This window comes from Aquarana catesbeiana, linkage group LG08, assembly GCF_042186555.1.
Source record: "Aquarana catesbeiana isolate 2022-GZ linkage group LG08, ASM4218655v1, whole genome shotgun sequence".
NCBI lineage: Eukaryota > Metazoa > Chordata > Amphibia > Anura > Ranidae > Aquarana > Aquarana catesbeiana.
In genome coordinates this window covers 280,069,744-280,088,626 of record NC_133331.1, presented here as the reverse complement: position 1 = coordinate 280,088,626, position 18,883 = coordinate 280,069,744, and the positions used below count along the sequence as shown (strand labels likewise).

At 44.0% G+C, this 18,883-nt stretch overlaps 1 protein-coding gene across 5 annotated transcripts in view; it reads right to left on the bottom strand.

Moving 5' to 3' along the window:
- Window positions 1-640: 640 nt before the first annotated feature.
- Window positions 641-18,883, bottom strand: part of LOC141104523 (uncharacterized) — a 20,484-nt gene continuing 2,241 nt past the window's right edge. For 3 of the 5 annotated variants that reach the window (XM_073594114.1, XM_073594115.1, XM_073594113.1), the window contains 6 exons: window positions 15,952-16,007; window positions 8,911-9,008; window positions 8,699-8,822; window positions 8,228-8,326; window positions 7,947-8,051; window positions 641-6,739 (listed from right to left, as the gene is read on the bottom strand). In XM_073594114.1, the coding sequence (XP_073450215.1) occupies window positions 5,724-6,739; window positions 7,947-8,051; window positions 8,228-8,326; window positions 8,699-8,822; window positions 8,911-9,008; window positions 15,952-15,985 (1,476 nt within the window). In that variant the 5' untranslated portion in view covers window positions 15,986-16,007 and the 3' untranslated portion in view covers window positions 641-5,723. The remainder of the gene's footprint in view (window positions 6,740-7,946; window positions 8,052-8,227; window positions 8,327-8,698; window positions 8,823-8,910; window positions 9,009-15,951; window positions 16,008-18,883) is intronic. The other 2 variants (XM_073594117.1, XM_073594116.1) reach the window with 1 other exon arrangement.

Here is an 18,883-nt window from a genome sequence, read left to right as displayed (position 1 = left end):
GAGCAGGACGCACTGCACTAACTGTAAATAGTCTAGCTGCCTGACTGTGGTACTAATAGGATCAAAAGAACACCAGTAATTTTCTTCAGGTAGCTGTAAATACTGTAACAAGACAAGCCTGCCCTGTCAGTAGGAAGATAACAAGAACGGATCTAGCTAAACTGAATACAGTGTATATATATATATATATGCAACACCTGGGATGCATATATATATACACAATACACTGTAAGTGCAGCTAACTGACTGACTGTTCTGCCTAATCTATCTAACTCAAATCAAATGTCACTGTCTGTCTCTCTCTCTCTCAATGAACGCCGGAACACACACTACACAGGGCCGCTGTGCAGGCGGCCTTATATAGTGTGGGGCGTGTACTAAATCCCCTGAGCCATAATTGCAATTACGGCTCTCTGTTCAGGCGGCGCTGTGATTGGCCAAGCATGCGGGTCATAGTGCATGCTTGGCCAATCATCAGCCAGCAATGCACTGCGATGCCGCAGTGAATTATGGGCCGTGACGCGCCACACGAATTTGGCGCGAACGGCCCATATCGTTCGCAATTCGGCGAACGGGCGAACAGACGATGTTCGAGTCGAACATGGGTTCGACTCGAACATGAAGCTCATCCCTAGTCAGGAGAACAAAGGCAAGGTGCTGTGCTCACTCTGCTCTCTCCCCTTGTCAGCATGTTACATAGTAGGTGAGGTTGAAAAAAAGACACAAGTCCAACCTATGTGTGTGATTATATGTCAGTATTACATTGTATACCCCTGTATGTTGCGGTCATTCAGGTGATTATCTAATAGTTTTTTGAAGCCATCGATGCCTCCCGCTGAGACCACCGCCTGTGGAAGGGAATTCCACATCCTTGCCGCTCTTATAGTAAAGAACCCTCTATGCAGTTTAAGGTTGAACCTCTTTTTCTCTAATTTTAATGAGTGGCCACAAGTCTTGTTAAACTTCCTTCCTTCAAAAAGTTTTATCCCTATTGTGGGGTCACCAGTACGGTATTTATGAATTGAAACCATATCCCCTCTCAAGCGTCTCTTCTCCAGAGAGAATAAGTTCAGTGCTCGCAGCCTTTCCTCATAACTAATATCCTCCAGACCCTTTATTAGCTTTGTTGCCCTTCTTTGTATTCGCTCCATTTCCAGTACATCCTTCCTGAGGACTGGTGCCCAGAACTGGACAGCATACTCCAGGTGCGGCCGGACCAGAGTCTTGTAGAGTGGCAGAATTATCGTTTTATCTCTGGAGTTAATCCCTTTTTAATGCCAATATTCTGTTTGCTTTGTTAGCAGCAGCTTGGCATTGCATGCCATTGCTGAGCCTATCATCTACTAGGACCCTCAGGTCCTTTTCCATCCTAGATTCCCCCAGAGGTTCTCCCCCCCAGTGTATAGATTGTATTCATATTTTTGCCACCCATTTTTCTACATTAAACTTAATTTGCCATGTAGTTGCCCACCCCATTAATTTGTTCAGATCTTTTTGCAAGGCTTCCACATCCTGCGGAGAAGTTATTACCCTGCTTAGCTTAGTATTATCCGCAAATACAGAGATTGAACTGTTTGCCCCATCCTCCAGATCGTTTATGAACAAATTAAATAGGATTGGTCCCAGCATAGAACCCTGGGGGACCCCACTACCCACCCCTGATCATTCCGAGTACTCCCCATTTATCACCACCCTCTGAACACGCCCTTGTAGCCAGTTTTCAATCCATGTACTCACCCTATGGTCCATGCCAACGGACCTTACTTTATATAGTAAACGTTTATGGGGAACTGTGTCAAATGCTTTTGCAAAATCCAGATACACCACGTCTACGGCCTTCCTTTATCTAGATGGCAACTCATCTCCTCATAGAAGGTTAATAGAATGATTCTTCATGAATCCATGCTGATTACTGCTAATGATACCGTTCTCATTACTAAAATCTTATATATAGTCCCCTCCAAGAGCTTGCATACTATTGATGTTAGGCTAACTGGTCTGTAGTTCCCAGGGATGTAACAATGTAACATTGCTGCTTTCTGAGTGCTGCTGTGCAAGGGTAACAGGGGGCTGCTATGAAAACAGTCAGGTACTTATACCTCTTTTATATATAGAAAACAATCTTTATTTTTAAATGAATACACAATTGGCTGGTGTTTTATTTTATATCTTCTGGATTCCAGCTTTAAAGTGCTTGTAAATCTCAGACATGAAACATAAACAAAGCATATCCCTCTATAGTGTGTATTTCTCTCAATCCAGAGCACTAAGTGTCATTCCTCTGCTATCAGCATGAATCACTTCTGACAAGTTTTCCTGACACCAAGAAAAAAAAAAAAGTGACAGGGGAGGGAGTTCCAACACACAGCCTGTGATTGACAGTCTCACCTCTGTTCCTGTGTGCTGTGTGAAGGGGGTGTGTCCCTTCCCTCCAATCAGCTGTCAGAGCTCTACTCACAGAGTGTAAATTCAACTCTCCGCCCCCCTTTTTTCTGACAGTCAGACAAGCTTTATAAATTCTGTTTAAATAAAATGTTGAACGGATGTAGAGAAAGACTGCAGATGAACAGGTACAACTTATGTAAGAAGATTAGTTTCATTTCAGGGTACTACCTGAGGCCAGTCACTTCACTGGGTATATGGAAGGGTTTACAGCCTCTTTTTACTATGCTTGGAAAAAGGCCTTTGGATGTTTAAAGCGGTAGTAAAGTCATTACAAATAATTTGCAGCAAGTCTAATATCACCATATAATGCATTTATAGATGCAAAGAGATATGCTGGAACATTATATCTGTGTCTTACTATATCTGTAGCTTTAGTATTATGATGTTCCCTTCCAGCTGAAGACGGCGCCATCTTGGAAGCAATCTCCCGACACCATCCCCACCAGTATTTCCACCCTTTCTCCCGTCAATGAGGGAATCTAAGACATGCGCATTGCAAGTAACCCAAGCCTCAGTTTCATCTAACGTTACCATGGTTCCTTAGCCCCGCATAGCCAATCAGAACACACATGTAAATCTGCGGTCCCCACCGCTCCCTGTGCGGATGCTGAATGTGATTGTGCACACCCCTTGTGATGTAGCTAGTCACAGGAAAGCGTTTCAGGAAAGTATGAATGGTCAGCACCCTCGCGGGATTGCAATGCAATGCCATGCAGTGATGCTGACAGAGGCACGGCACCTGTATAAATAGACTGACGGCACACTAAGTGTTCCGTCAATATAGAGCAGGGGTCACCAAATTTTCTAAGCAAAGAGCCAGTTTACTGTCCTTCAGGTTTTAGGGGGGCCCGACTGTGGCCATCAGGAGTAGAAAATGTCCCAGCATCAGTTGGAGTAGACAATGCCCTGTCTTTGGTGTCAGTGAGAAGAATTGCACCCCATCGTTGGTGTCATTGGGAGGAATTGTGCCCCATCCTGGTTGTCATTTGGGCCTCATTGTTGGTGTCATTGGGAGGAACTATGCCCCATCATTGGTGACACTGGGCCCTAATGTTGGTGTCATTGGGAGGAATCGTTCCCCATCCTTGGTGTCATTTGAGCCTCATTGTTGGTGTCATTGGGAGGAACCATGCCCCATCATTGGTGACATTGGGCCCTATTGTTGGTGTCATTGGGAGGAATTGTGCCCCATCATTGGTGATATTGGGCCCTATTGTTGGTGTCATTGGGAGGAATTGTGCCTCATGATCAATGTTATTGTGAGGAACTGTGCCCCTTCGTTGGTGACATATGGCCAAGGGCCATATAAAAGCAAGCAAAGGGCAGCATCTGGCCGCAGTTTGGAGACCACCGATCTAGAGCAAAATGCATATGTGCAAGTGACGTCATTGCAATAAACTTATTTTCTAGAGCTGGTGGTCGGCTCACTTGTAAGAGCGATCGGAGTGGCTAATTAGCTGCTCAACTGCTATTACAAGCAGCAGGAAGGGACGTCCCCCCTCCTCCTGCCGCTGGATTGGGCTCTCCGGTCCCACCGGGAGACCTGAGCAACTAGCCGCCATGTTCGCCGTCTGGCTGGACACCCAAACAAAGACAGGATCAACTTTGATCGGGTCTCGATAGTGGTAACCCAGAAGCAATGGATTGACATCACTTCTGGTTTAACTGGATGTCATCGGCACCATTTAAAAAAATAAATAAAAGCATTCAAAACCGCCAATCTTGGTGTTTTGAGTGCTTCTAAGCGCAGAGGAGGGATTTGGAGTCTTTTTTATCCCTCCATAAAGAGTACCTGTCACATGCCTATTGCTGTCACAAGAGATGTTTATATTCCTTGTGACAGCAAAAAAATAAAGTGCTAAAAAAAAAAAAAATAAATAAATAAAGCAACAGTTTAAAAATAAAAAAAATAATCGAAATAAATGAATAATTAAAAAAATAAAATTAAAGTGCCCCAACCAGGGAGTTCCACCAGAATCGGCTTAGACCGGGTCTCCGATGTAGTAACCCGAAAGCGACGTTACTTCCGATTTATTCGGCTGCCAATTTTGCTGATATTAAATAATCGACAGTATTCCAAAATTCTGATTTCGGCGTTTTGAATACTTTTAAGTGCTTATTACTGTCACAAGGGATGTTTACATTCCTTGTGGCAGCAATAAAAGTGATCAGATTTTTATTTTTTTTTTTAAAGAGACTGTGTAAAATAAATAAATAAATAAATAAATAAATAAAATAAACAAGAAAAAAATAAAATAAATTAAAGCAGCCCTGTCCCCATGCACCAAAGAAAAGGCATACGTAAGTCGCGCCCGCAAATGTAAACGGTGTTTAAATCACACATGTGAGGTATCGCCCCAATCGCCAGAGTGAGAGCAATAATTCTAGTACTAGACCTCCTCTGTAACTCTAAACTGGTAACCGGTAAAAAAATTTTAAACATCGCCTATGGAGATTTTAAAGTACCGTAGTTTGTCGCCATTCCACGAGTGCGTGCAATTTTAAAGCATAACATACTAGGTATCAATTAACTTGGCGTAACACCATCTTTCACAATATGCAAAAACATTGGGCTAACTTTACTGTTTTCCTATTTTTTTAATTCCAAAAAGTGTATTTTTTCCCAAAAAATTGCATTTGAAAGATCACTGCGCAAATACCGTGTGACATAAAATATTGCAACAACCACCATTTTATTCTCTAGAGTCTTTGATAAAAAAAATATATATAATGTTTGGGGTTTCTAAGTAATTTTCTAAAAACTGATTTTAAACTTGTAAACAAGTGTCTAAAATAGGCTTGGTCCAGAAGTGGTTAAAGTTTACAAAAAATTTGAATTAACAAAAAGTGGATTTTTTTTTTTTTTTACCCAAAATTGCGTTTAAAAAAATCACTGCTCAAATACCGTGTGACATAAAAAAATTGCAAATCCCACCAATTTATTCTCTAGGGACTCTGCTTTAAAAAATGTATAATGTTTACGAGTTCTAAGTAATATACTAGCAAAAAATACTGATTGTTACATGTAAACAAAAAGTGCCAGAAATGGCCTGGAGCTGAGGTGGTTAGATGGCACAAAGTAGGGCAGGAGAGTTTACTACCACTTTAAGCTTATTCCAGTCTTTCCATATATAAGACATTGCTACTCCGCTTATATAATTGTAATCCAACTTTTGTAACCAATGTCACAGCTGGAGAACCACATCCATTACGCTCTTTAACACTTTGGAGATGTGTGATAATGAAGGATTCATCTGAAAGCTCTTAATAGACCTGGACTACGGTTGATTGTCCATGTGCAACTTCTTGTGTCTAACCAGACCTGATTTGTGGGTGAAACCTCTCCCGCATTCAGAACATGAATACAACCAATCCCCGCTATGGATTCTATTGTGATTAACAAGATCAACATCATTAGTAAAACCTTTCCCACACTTGTGACACGAGTATGGCTTCTCAACATGTCTCCTCTGGTGGAGAACGAGTGAAATCTTGTGCGAAAAGCACTTGCCGCATTCCGGACACCCATACGGCTTCTCCCCTGTATGAGTCCTCTGGTGCTGAACGAGTGACCTCTTCTGCGAAAAGCCCCTTCCGCACTCTGGACATGAATACGGTTTCTCCCCTGTATGAGACCTCTGGTGGAGAACGAGCGACGGCTTCTGCGAAAAGCACTTCCCGCACTCTGGACACGAATAGGGTTTCTCCCCAGTATGAGTCCTCTGGTGGAGAATGAGGTGTGTCTTTTGTGAGAAGCATCTCCCGCAGCCAGAACAGGAGTACGGCTTCAATCCCGTGTGGGTTCTAAGGTGTTTCACGAGAGTCGAGTTCTGCATGAAACATCTCCCGCATTCAGAACACGAGAAGGGTTTCTCACCGGTGTGGATCCTCTGGTGCGCGTCCAGAGTGAATTTTGTGGCGACAGACCTCCCGCATTCGGAGCAGGAAAACGTCCGCTCCCCCCTGTGGAGCGTCTCGCATTTAGAGCATGAATATGGCTTTTCCTTCTTATGTTTTATCCGTTTGTGTCTGAGAAGATGTGAGTCAGAGGGAAAACATGTTCCACACTCAGGACACAGAGACATCTCCCCTTCTTGAGGTATGTGATGGATCACACCACACATATGATCGGGAAAACTCTCATGTTCAGGCGCGTCAGATGACAGATCACTGAGAGGTGCTGGATGGAGATTTGGAATCATGGGGCCTTCTTCTGAAGAATTGAATGTGATGTCATCATCATAGGGAACAGTAACAGGACTTCTCTTGGTACCACCTTTTCTGTACCGACCTCCTGGGAGAAATAAAGATATAAGGAGATAGAAGGGTTTTCTCTAGACTAAAATGATGCGAGTAAGCTGGAGGTCTAACAAAGATGAATATCAAGGCAAACAGCTAAATAAATATATGGGAGATGTTTTACCTGCCAAAGGATTTATTTTATTTCTGCCCATACAGCCCTGAGATTTACACATCTCTGCCCGGCCAAACAGCACAGCCCTGTGTCCTTAAAACGGAGCTCCACCTAAAAGGGGAAGTTCCGCTTGTTTGCACCCCCCCCAGGGTACCTGGTTTTGAAAGTTCACCCCCCCCCCCTCCTTCCCCTGCAGTCTTCTGGGACACATCATAGGTCTATGGGACCATTCACAAGGCGCAAGCGCGACTCTCGCATGCGCAGTAGGAGACTGGCTGTGAAGCACTTCCTTTTTCTATTACTTCAGATGATGTTGCCTGCACCCGTAGCCGATTAAAGAATCGGCTCAATTTCCCCATCAACACAGTCGGGGTTGATGGGGGAAACTTACCTGCAGTGCTATTGTGTTCTGCCAGCAGGGAGCCTTCCCTACCGGCAGAACACAATGATCACCGCCAACGGTTTTAGCCACAGGCAGTGACCGCATGCACAAGTTTGACAGGCTGGTTGTACTGAAGTCGATCTATGGATCGACTTCAGTACAACCAGCCTGCCCATAGATTAGTCGAATCTCGGTTGGTCCCTGCTGAACTGGCCGAGATTTGATCCATCTATGGTAGGCATTACAGGTATGGTCCCTTCTCTAGCCTGTGACTGGACAGTGAAAGGAAAAGCAGCATAATGAAGAGCTCATCTGCCTGTCAGTCCATTCTCTCTTCCTATTAGCATGCCTCTTATTAGCACATTAACTGATCGTGCTGCTTCTAGATCTCCCAGTCTGAGCTCTTCTGCAAAGGGACTGCAAGAGACTGATACTAAGGCAGGCCATAGATGGTGTGATTTTTTTTCTTGCAACCACAGGTTGCAGGAAAGAAAATCGCCCAATTCCTCCATTAATACAGTCAGTGATAATGGGGGAATCGAATCCCTCCCGTGGAGCCATTGTGTTCTCCCGGGGTCCGATGAGCCCCTGTAGTGTTTACTTTTTCCTTTTACTGACAGAGGAGGGGGGAGAAGAAGAGATTGTTGTAGTGACTAAACAAGGAAAATCTGTGACTCTTCTCTGGATTCAGTGTTTATTGCTCACCTGTGCTGATCTCCATAGGAATTTCCTCTTCTTTAGGTAAGACATGTCCTTCTTCCTCCTCCTCAGATTTGACGTCTCTCTGAGTATCCCTGCTGTCTCCGGGGTCTGTGAATAAAGATGAGAGTAAAGCCTACTGGTACTACCCAGTAATCCCTTACCAGAACAGAATCTATAGTTTAGGGCAATACACAGAGTTCAGGCATGTTTTAGGAGGTAGGAGGCTGTATAGGAGAAATTCAGAAACTTTTTTTTTTTTTTTTTAGTGTTGAGAAATAACTCACCTGTGCTTATGTCTGTAAGGCATTCTTCCTCCTTAAACTTCACCTCCAGTACTTCCTCAGCTTTGACATCTGTCTGAGTGGCTCTGGTGTCTCCGAAGTCTGTGAATATAAATGAGAGTGAAGCCCCCTGTACTGAGAGCTCTGCTGATCCCCCACTCAGTAGTAACCCCCAAATCTGTTGAACCCCCAGCTCTGCTGATCCCTCGCTCAGTAATAACCCCCAGCTCTGCTGATGCTCTAGTTTTCTGATCCTCCTGGTGAAGTCTCTTGGCTGGTAACACACAATGACATGACGTAAAGAAGGAGAGTCGGAGTCTAATAGAGGCTGATGGCTCCTGACTCCCCCACTGTAAACATACTGTCTCCCCATTACTGTCTACTGACAGAGGAGGGGGAAGAAGAAGAGATTGTTGTAGTGACTGAACAAGGAGAATCTGGGACTCTTCTCTGGATTTAGTGTTTATTACTCACCAGTGCTGATCTCTGGAAGGATTTCCTCCTCCTTACACGGATCACCACCCATCACATAAGGATCCCCTGCTTCCTTCTTCACTCCAGGTTCTTTAACCACAATTTTTTTCACCAAATGTTCATCCTACATAAAAAAAAATACAAATAGAAATCATATATGAAATTTAAGACTAGAAATCTGGTCTGCTGAGAAAGACCCTTAGCTTTCCTACTTGACTCTCCTGAGGGATCTCCTGATCTTCCTGTGTGGAGTTCCGGGAATACAGAGGACGGGGACATCTCTCTGGGGTATTTCTGTTACTAGATCCATCTGTAGGAAACACACACAATTATAACATCAAGGGTTATAACAGTCTTGACAGATCTTTCTATCAGTACCCTTGATGCATTATGGATGCTTCACTGTGGAATCTGAGACCTGCATTTCTAAAGGGTGCAATTATGTCTCAAAGAGCCTTTTGGCCTCCCAAAGCATGTTCCAATGCTACCTGGACTCTCTTAATGTCCACACCACCCAAAACCAACGTGTGCCACAAGCCACATAAAGCTGCAGATAGAGGAAGCTGAAAATATATACTTTTTCTTGATGGTTCAATTACAGGTGATTACACATACCACAGTTTAAAAGCATATTCTACCTGTTAAAATAAGATAAAAAAATGCACCCACACAGCTAATATAAAAAAATTGGCTTTTTTAAAAAATGTTTGCAATTAGGCCAGCAGAGCATGGTAGCCACGATCAGGGCATCACAGGTGCAGTGCACAGGCTCCTGCATACTTTTCCCTCAGACTCAGGTCTGTATGGACCTTCAGTTATGAGCCTGGAGGAAGGGTGGTTGGACTACATACTGGTGCATCATCACCGTGCTACTGCGTCCAGCCATCCTTCTTCATGGAGGTATGGACCTTCAGTTATGGGGCTGGAGGAAGGGTGGTTGGATTACAAACTGGTGCAACATCACCGTGCTGACTTCCGGTTCCGGCGCCATATGTAGGAGGCAGAGAGACCGGCAGCTCCACTCACCGACAGAGAAAGAATCAGCATATTAAGCCCAGGGATGGCTCCCCCCCCCCCCTCCAGGAAACTTCCACACAAGCCCCAGCATCACGGTGAATGGAGCGGTACCTCTCTCAGCCACGGTCCCGCTCCCTCAGGAGCTCCAGGGAGACCTAAGATGGCCGCTGCAGCGTCTGCCTCTCCTCTTTCACTGAGTGATCTGCAGCCTCAGCTTACAGGTAACTCGTGTGAAAGGGATAATCACACAGAGGACATGGATGCTTTCAGACCATGCTGAAAGAGGCCTGGAAGGAATACACACACAATAGCTCCCATGCAGACAATCCTAATCTGTTCTGGGAGGCAGGCAAAGCATTCCTCCGAGGAAGGATAATATCCTTTGTATCGGCCTACAAGAAGAATGCCCACAAAACATACCTAGAGACCAGTCATAGTCTACGTAATGCCCAGAAGCAACTTACTGAGTGGAACACTCCAGAAAACCGTAAGACATGGCAGGAAGCCAAGGACCGCTTTGAAATCTGTGCTCATAACCTAGAACGCAAGAAAATGACCCATACCCAATTACATTTTCACAAATTTGGCAATAAGGCAGGGAAATTACTTGCCAGACTCTCAAAAGACACATACCTCCCAAAACATTTCACTGCCTTACACAACCCTGACAGCACCCTTTCCACTTCTCCCAAGGACATTAACAAAACTTTGGAAACATTCTACGCCAACCTTTATGCCCAAGAACCGATAGATCCCTTGGAAGCGACCAAATGGCTATAATCATCACCCCTCCCACAGATTAAACCTGATTTACTGACAACTTTAAACTCCCCAATCACCGAGGAAGAAATCCTAGTCTCCATTAAAGGTCTGGCAAGCAGTAAAGCCCCTGGCCCTGCCGGTTACACTTCTGATTTTTTTAAATTGCTAAAAGAAGAAATCACCCCCTCCCTGTTTTCAGTCTACAATAAAATTTGGGATGGTGGTCTTTACCTCCCGACAGGACACCAAGCTAATATAAAACTAATTGCTAAAAAAGGGAAAGGACCCACAACAGCCAGGGTCTTACCGCCCAATCTCATTGCTAAACATAGACTCCAAAATACTCTCTAAGATTATAGCCTCTCGTTTAGCACAAATCATGCCATCCTTATCCATCCTGCACAGTCGGGGTTCACCCAGGGCAGGTCAGCCTCATCCAACCTGAGGAAAGTCCTTGCCGCCCTAGAATACGCGAAACAACATCCCCTTGAAGACGTGGCGATCATTACCCTAAATGCTGAAAAGGCATTTGATAATGTCAGCTTCCAATGGCTATCCTTAGTGATGCAAAAAGTTGGGATATCAGGCCCCTTTTATCATTTTATACACAACATTTACTCGGCACCGTCAGCTACGGTAATAGCTGCTGGGGTTCAATCCAATCCCATTCGATTACATAAAGGAACAAGATAGGGCTGCTCCCTCTCTCCCCTATTATTTAATCTGGCCATCAAACCTCTCTCACGTAATCTTAGTTCCACAGAATGCATCCATGGCATACCACTCAGAAAAAATGACTTGGGAGTCGCCCTTTTTGCCACGTCCCCCCAAACAGATATATCTGCCATACAATCAATCTTTACATCCTTCCACAAATGCTCTGGCCTGAAAATAAACTTCACCAAGAGCGAAATTCCCCTTCTAGGTACTTGTAACCCACGAACATGTTCACTTAATTCTCCCTTTCACATTAACGAGAAACACATCACATACTTAGGCATTAACATAGGAAAGGAACCATCCTCTCTCTACTATCTTAACTATCCTCCTCCGATATCAAAAATAGTAGGTGAATTGGAGGCATGGTCCAACCCCCCACTCTCGCTCTTTGGGAAATGTGCAGTTTTACTCGTCTGCTATACCCTCTACAAACGTTACCATTACTATTGAAGCACAAAGATATACAAAATTTATATAAGGCAATTACCTCCTTCATATGGAATAAGAGCAAACCTAGAATAGCACTGACCAAACTTTTTCTCCCAAAGAGCGAGGGGGGGGGCAGCATGCCAAATATTAAAGTATATAATTTAGCATGTCTCCTGAGAACAGGAATGGACTGAATCATACAAGCGTCAAAATACTCCAATTATGGATTGGAATCGGACTTGGCTTACCCAATAAATGTTTTCCCCCTCCTACATAGCTCGCTGCAACGGATCCAGATTCATATCAAACAAAATCTGCTTTTCAGAGACACGATAATAGCATGAAGAGAGGTGAGGAAAAAATTGGGTCTTTCACCCTACATCTCCAGGTTTCTTCCAATCCATGGCAACCATATGTTCCCGCTTGGTCTCCAGTATGAACCATTCTCCAACTGGAGAGATAAAGGTTTGATCAATGCTCACTCTCTATACCATGGCGCAAATGGCTCTCTCAAACCTTTCCACCTCATTGTGGAAGAGTTCAATCTTCCTACCCACCACTTTCTCCAACTGTCGCAATACTCAAGCTTCATTGCCAAAATCTGTCCAAAGAAAAGCATCAGATTCCAACAATCTTTCTTAGACAAGCTAATAGCGGAATAGAGGTACTCCATATCAGATATTTACCACCCTCTCAACGGGAAGTTCACTAAACCCATACATAATACCTCAATCACATCCTGGTCAGTTGACATAGACAATATCTTGGTAGGATATAAGATTACAAGGAGCATTATACCAAATGAGTCCTGGAGGGAAACTCAATTCACGCTAATGCACAGGGCTTACTACCCTTTCTCTACAAGACACCCCTCCACCTCAGGGACCTTGTGCCCATGGTGCTCCTTCCATAAACCTTCTTTACTCCACCGCTTATGGCTCTGTCCACAAATAGCTACCTACTGGTCCACAATTCTTAACCTTATCCAAAAAGTGACTGACTTCACTCCGGAGAAAGACCCCATGCTTCTGCTATTTGTATACTCACCAAAAACCAGTGCAACACCAGCCACCTCCAAGCCATTACCACTGGAAAACCTTCAATGGACTCTCCTGACTCTCCTCATAGCCCGAAGGACTATACTCAATCATTGGATCTCTCCCTCTCCTCTGACCGTTTCTGAAACCATAAAAGCTCTCAAAACCCTGCTATTCCAAGTAAAATTTTATGCTACGCTCCACAAGAACTGGCCCAATACCACACTCAAAAAAAAACGTTGGGCATCTTTCATCGATCGTTGCCTAACAACTTCAGAAAAAGCCATCGTAAATGCACCTTATTTTTCATACAACGGAAGGAGTCTCTATCAAACCGCAAGTTCATCATAACGCTAATCAATCCTACAAACCTCCCATGGATATCCTTAAAGAGTCTTCTATCTATTCCTAATCAGTTGCTCCAAACATTCGCAAGAGTACGTTCTACTAGAGTCGGTACATTTACTTTAACTGGATTCACATGTACATTTTTAATTGATGTTTTTTCTGGTCCTTATCTCAAGGTTTGGGCAGGGGTCATCGGGAAGGGCGAGTCCTCTTCCCTATCTCCCTTCTCCCCTCCTCTCCACAATTAACACAACTTACTCGCATCCTTTCTTCTGCTTCTTGACTATAGCTCCCCCTTCTCTCTCTCTTTTTTCCATGCTCTCATTACCCCACCATTCTTATGTTATAAAGGGATTTTTAGTACAAAGTCTGGATATATTATTTCATGACATTGTTTGTCAACTATTCTCTGTTAAAATCCAATAAATGATATTTGAAAAAAAAAAAAAAAAAACACCACGGTGCTACTGCGTCCAGCCATCCTCCTTCACAGAGGTACAGACCTTCAGTTATGGGGCTGGAGGAAGGGTGGTTGGACTACAAACTGGTGCAACATCACCTCACTACTGCATCTAGCTATCCTACTTCATGGAGGTATGGACCTTCAGTTATGGGGCTGGAGCAAGGGTGGTTGGACTACATACTGGTGCAACATCACCACGCTACTGCGTCCAGCCATCCTTCTTCATGGAGGTATGGATCTTCAGTTATGGGGCTGTAGGAAGGGTGGCTGGACTACAAACTGGTTCAACATCCCTGTGCTACTGCGTACAGCCATCCTCCTTCACGGAGGTACGGACCTTCAGTTATGGGGCTGGAGGAAGGGTGGTTGGACTAAATACTGGTGCGACATCACCAAGCTACTGCATCCAACCATCCTCCTTCATGGAGGTGTGGAGCTTCAGTTATGGGGCTGGAGGAAGCGTGGTTGGACTACAAACTGGTTCAACATCACTGTGCTACTGCATACAGCCATCCTCCTTCACAGAGGTACAGACCTTCAGTTATGGGGCTGGAGGAAGGGTGGTTGGACTAAATACTGGTGCGACATCACCACGCTACTGCATCCAGCCATCCTCCTTCATGGAGGTATGGAGCTTCAGTTATGGGGCTGGAGGAAGCGTGGTTGGACTACAAACTGGTTCAACATCACTGTGCTACTGCATACAGCCATCATCCTTCACTGAGGTACGGACCTTCAGTTATGGGGCTTTAGGAAGGGTGGTTGGACTACATACTGGTGCAACATCACTGCGCTACTGTGTCCAGCCTTACTCTTCATGAAGGTATTGACCTTCGGTTATGGGGCTGGAGGAAGGGTGGTTGGACTACAAACTGGTTCAACATCACTGTACTACTGCATACAGCCATCCTTCTTCATGGAGATACGGACACTCAGTTATGGGGCTGGAAGAAAGGTGGTTGGACAACATACTGGTGTAACATCACCGCACTACTGCGTCCAGCCATGCTTCTTCATGGAGGTATGGCCCTTCAGTTATGGTGCTGGAGGAAGGGAGGCTGGACTACAAACTGGTTCAACATCCCTGTGCTACTGCGTACAGCCATCCTTCTTCATGGAGGTATGGACCTTCAGTTATGGGGCTGGAAGAAGGGTGGTTGGACTACATGCTGGTGCAACATCACCACGCTACAGCATCCAGCCATCCTCCTTCATGGAGGTATGGACCTTTAGTTATTAGGCTGGAGGAAGGGTGGTTGGACTATATACTAGTGCATCATCACTGCGCTACTACGTCCAGCCATCCTCCTTCATGGAGGTATTGCCCTTCATTTATGGGACTGCAGGAAGGGTGGTTGGACTACATACTGGTGCAACATCACTGAGCTATTGCATCCAGCCATCCTCCTTCATGGAGGTATGGGTCTTCAGTTATGGGGCTGGGGGAAGGGTGGACTACAAACTGGTTCAACATCACTGTGCTACTGCATCCAGCCATCCTCCTTTTTGAAAGTATGCACCTTCAGTTATGGGGCTTAAGGAAGGGTGGTGGGAATAAATACTGGTGCAACATCACCACACTACTGCATCCAGCCATCCTCCTTCATGGAGGTGTGGACCTTCAGTTATGGGGCTGGAGGAAGGGTGGTTGGACTACATGCTGGTGCAACATCACCACGCTACAGCATCCAGCCATCCTCCTTCATGGAGGTATGGACCTTTAGTTATTAGGCTGGAGGAAGGGTGGTTGGACTATATACTAGTGCATCATCACTGCGCTACTATGTCCAGCCATCCTCCTTCATGGAGGTATTGCCCTTCATTTATGGGACTGCAGGAAGGGTGGTTGGACTACATACTGGTGCAACATCACTGAGCTATTGCATCCAGCCATCCTCCTTCATGGAGGTATGGGTCTTCAGTTATGGGGCTGGGGGAAGGGTGGACTACAAACTGGTTCAACATCACTGTGCTACTGCATCCAGCCATCCTCCTTTTTGAAAGTATGCACCTTCAGTTATGGGGCTTAAGGAAGGGTGGTGGGAATAAATACTGGTGCAACATCACCACACTACTGCATCCAGCCATCCTCCTTCATGGAGGTGTGGACCTTCAGTTATGGGGCTGGAGGAAGGGTGGTTGGGCTACATACTGGTGCAACATCACTGCGCTACTGCGTCCAGCCATCCTTCTTCATGGAGGTATGGACCTTCAGTTATGGGGCTGGAGGTTCTGCAAGGCCTTTCTGGAAGCCACCTGATCCACGGTTATAATGTTCATCCTCCTGCTTCCACACTTTACAAGGTAATGCCCTGGAACCAGAACACAAAAACTGGAACCCCTTGATATGCATACTTGATCCAGATTAGTCACTAGAGAATCTAGTGGATGGAGAGCTCAGGAGTTAGCAGCTTAACACCAGCAGTGTCACGGACAAATTTTTATCATGGTGTGCTCACTTTAAGGTCTGCCCTTACCCAGTAATGGGAGGGGTTGCTGATTCTCCATCATGGCATTCGTGTTGGTAGTTGACCTGCAACAATCAAATCATATACATCATTCAAATGAGCACTACAACAAAGTAGGGGTGAACACACACGTTACAATCTAAATAGTGGATGAGTCACATGGTCCCAAGTTCTGCTTGTATTTTTTGTATTACTTTCCATAGTGTTCTGTATCAAATTTAGCTTTAGGCATTGATATACCTCCTTAGACAAGGTTTGGTCAGTATGGTCACCTGCTGACTTGGCACCATCCATAGGCAGCTTAACTCTTCAATAAATGTTTAAATCTGAGGTGTGAAAGGGGCTTTATGGCAACGTAAACTTTTAATTTTTCTAACATAACACTACTCACCTCTCTGCCTTTCTCCAGCACTGTACCTGGGGACTAGCAGGGAGGGGAGAGACCTTGCAGCATGATGAGCACCGATTGGGTGCTCATCAGGAAAGGAGAGTGTCGGGCTCTCTTAACGCTCAGTAGAAGCTCATCTGCTGGGTGAGTAAATGAGAAAACAAAAAAACTTTATTCCTTCAGGTTACCCTTAACCACTTGCTTACTGGGCACTTAAACCCCCTTCCTGCCCAGACCAATTTTCAGCTTTCAGCGCTGTCACACTTTGAATGACAATTACGGAGTCATACAACACTGCACCCAAATTACATTTTTATCATTTTTTTTCACACAAATAGAGCTTTCTTTTGGTGGTATTTAATCACAGCTGGGATTTTAATTTTTGCTAAACATAAAAAGGTGGAAAATTTTGAAAAAAAAAAAAATCATGTTTCATAGTTTGTTATAAAATTTTGCAAACAGGTAATTTTTCTCCTTCATTGATATGTGCTGATGAGGCGGAACTGGTGGGCACTGATAGGCACAGTTAAGGCGGCACTGATGGCCACTGATAAGATGGCACTGATGGGCAGCACTGATGAGGCACAGATTGTGGGCACTGATAGGTGGCACCGTGGGCACTGATGGGTGGCGCTTGTGGGCACTGGTAGGTGGCACTCTTGTCTACTGCTAGGTGGCACTGGTAGGTTTAAAAAATCATTTTAGGCCTGAAGATTACCTAAAACCCCCAAACATTATATATTTTCTGAAAACAGACACCCTAGAGAATAAAATAGGGGTAGTTTGATTTTTTTATGTCACACAATATTGCGACAAAGGTGTAGGAAATACAACATTTCAGTAAAAAACACACTAAAGCTAATTTTCGGGGATAAAAACACAATAAATTGCCCAATTGTTTAGTGAGATATAAAAGCAGAGGTTGCACAGAGTAAATAGATAACCAACATGTCAAATCTTAAATCTGTGTGCGCCCGTGAAATGGCGACAAACTTCAGTGCCCTATATTCTCTACAGGCGATGATTTAAAAGCCACCTACAAGTCAATTGTTGCTCTCATTCCAGAGTGTGCGGTGATATGTAACGTGTGTTTTGCAATTGACATTTTACAGGTGTAGGTGGCTCAACGCATGCGTATATGTGAGGGTGGGGGGGCCTAAAAAATTTTTTTTTTTTTGGGGGGGGGGGATTTTATGTGCTTGGGTGTAACCTTAATTTTGTACAATTAACCACTTCAGCTCCGGAAGATTACCCCCCCCTTTCATTAACAGGCCATTTTTCGCGATACAGCACTGCATTACTTTAACTGACAATTGCGCGGTCGTGAGACACTGTGAATAAAATTACAAAATTTTAATTATGCTGTACATAAAATTGATGTCCTTTTTTTCCCCACACATTTCTTTTGCTGGTATTTGATAACCTCTGCGTATTTTATTATTTGCGCTTGAAAAAAAAAAAAAAAATGTTAATTTTAAAAATAAAACCCAATATTTTTTACTTTCTCCAAGAAAACATACCTGATAAAATTAAAAAAAAAAAAAAAAAAAAATCTAAATTTCTTCTTCAATTTAGACCAATATGTATTTTGATTGGTTTGCCCAAAAGTTATAGCGTCTACAAACTATGGGAGATATATATATTCTTTTTACTTTCTGCTATAAAACATACCTGGTTAAAAAAAAATTTTTAGAAAATTGAATTTCTTCTTCACTTTAGGCCAATATGTATTCTGCTACATGTTTTTGGTTAAAAAATACCAATAAGAGTATTTTGACTGGTTTGCGCAAAAGTTATAGCGTCTACAAACTATGGGATATTTTTATCTATTTTTTTTACTAGTAATGGCGGCGATCAGCGACTTATAGCAGGACTGCGATATTACGGCGGACAGTTGGACACTAACTGACATGTAGGGATCAGTGCTAAAAAGTATGCACTATCACTGTACTAATGACACTGGTTGGGAAGGGGTTAAACATCAGGGGCAATCAAAGGGTTAACTGTGTGCCTAGTTAGTGTGTTAGGGCCAGTTCACACCACATGCAGTCCAGTGCGTTTTTTTTTCTGCAGCAAAAATGCATGGAAATTAAGTTATAGTTTTCAGTGGCCTAGTTCACACCAGTGCTTGCAGTTCCAGAGCGCTCCAGGTCCAGAAAAAAAAAAGTGGACCATGTTGCTTTTTACCTGCACTGGACTGTACTGGAACACTGTAAAATGCATCTAGAACGCACTGGAACACACATGTCCTTAAGGTTAAAAAAAAAAAAAGGGGGAAAAAAAGCTCCAAAAACGTGTCAAAAACACGCATGCAGAAAAGCATCTGGAACGCATCCTAACTGCATTTCTATGGAGTGAACTGGCCCTTAGTATACAGTGCGGGAAGTGCTTTTACTAGGGGAAGGGATGGATCCATATCCCTGCTTTGAAGGAACACAGGATCTATGCCTTCCCTACTGAGAGAATGAAAATCTGAATTGTTTACATAGGCAGATCGCTGTTCTGCCTCTGTGCTAAATGATCGGTGGGTGCCGGCAGACATTGAGTCAGCGG